This window comes from Rhagoletis pomonella, unplaced genomic scaffold (genome assembly GCF_013731165.1).
Source record: "Rhagoletis pomonella isolate Grant_MI unplaced genomic scaffold, Rhpom_1.0 Rhpom_scaffold_17815, whole genome shotgun sequence".
Lineage (NCBI taxonomy): Eukaryota > Metazoa > Arthropoda > Insecta > Diptera > Tephritidae > Rhagoletis > Rhagoletis pomonella.
The window spans coordinates 1-1,154 of NW_023476339.1; the positions used below are offsets into that span (position 1 = coordinate 1).

Sequence of the window (1,154 nt, forward strand, 5' to 3'; positions counted from 1 at the left end):
TTTTTCTTTATTACATTGCCTTTCATATCAAAGTTAATAAAGCACATGCCAAAGAAATGTATGCAATGCTTTTATTTAAAACTCTGCTCTTTCTCTTACAGTTGCAGCGCCTGCGATAGCCTCTTTCCATCACTCATGATACTAGAACATCACAAAGAAGAATTCGAACATTGGAGCGACGATGAAATAAGCCGACGAATTTGCTGTAGACGAAATCGGGGGGAAGATTATTTTACTGATACAGACTCGTTCACGAGTGAAGCTGAAAGTGAGGATCTGGAGAGGCTGTTGTAAAAAGGGGGAACTAAACTATTGTAAAATGGAAAAACTGAATAAGTGTGAGAGAAAATATCAGGAAGTAATTAATGTGCGTATTAAAACCAGCTGCTGGCATATTTATATGTACACATGTATCTATGTACATATATATAAATGAACGAGACAAGTTAAATCTACAGAAAAAGTTAAAACATCATATCTAATTACATACATACATAAATAGACAAGTGCATATGTATATGAATGTATGTATATATTTCTGAAACAATGCCAGCTGCTGGCCAAACAAATCTTTATATACTCTAAGTAACTACAATGGTAGATAAATACATATGTAGAAGTTCTTGTGTATTCATGTACTTAAGCATGTAAAAGTCAGAGAAATGCTAGGAGCAAAGCACATGCTAAATATTTTTTTATATCCTCTCAGCAAACAAGATACAGGAAGTGTACAGCCCCAGGATAAATAAAAATACAAATAGAGTATACATATGTTAACTTGTAAGTTACAAATATAAACTAAAATTTATTACAGATTTCAACTTTTATGTATGTAAATAACTACATATCGAGCCCTAACCGCCAAAATAACGTAAGCGACATTTTTTTCAAAATTTTCTTTTTGTTGCATAAATATTCCTAGAGCATCTAGATGCATTTCTGCAACAAAAAGAAAATTTTGAAAAAAATGTCGCTTACGTTATTTTGGCGGTTAGGGCTCGATATGTTTCAATACTGTCATAACTAATTTAAAAAACAAAAACTCGAGAAAAATTTGAATTTATGTACATATGTATGTATACTAGGGCGGGTCGACTTTTTTCCCATAAAATTGCATATGGGAAAAATGCTCCAAATATCATTCTGAACAACTT

General features: G+C 32.1%; 1 protein-coding gene across 1 annotated transcript; it reads left to right on the top strand.

Moving 5' to 3' along the window:
* Positions 1-100: 100 nt before the first annotated feature.
* On the top strand, positions 101-772 carry LOC118757426 (the record flags this gene model as incomplete). Its single annotated transcript, XM_036492137.1, is given in 1 exon segment — positions 101-772. A coding segment is annotated over 1 exon segment (194 nt), but the record flags the coding sequence as incomplete, so codon positions are not given.
* Between the last annotated feature and the right edge of the window lie 382 nt (positions 773-1,154).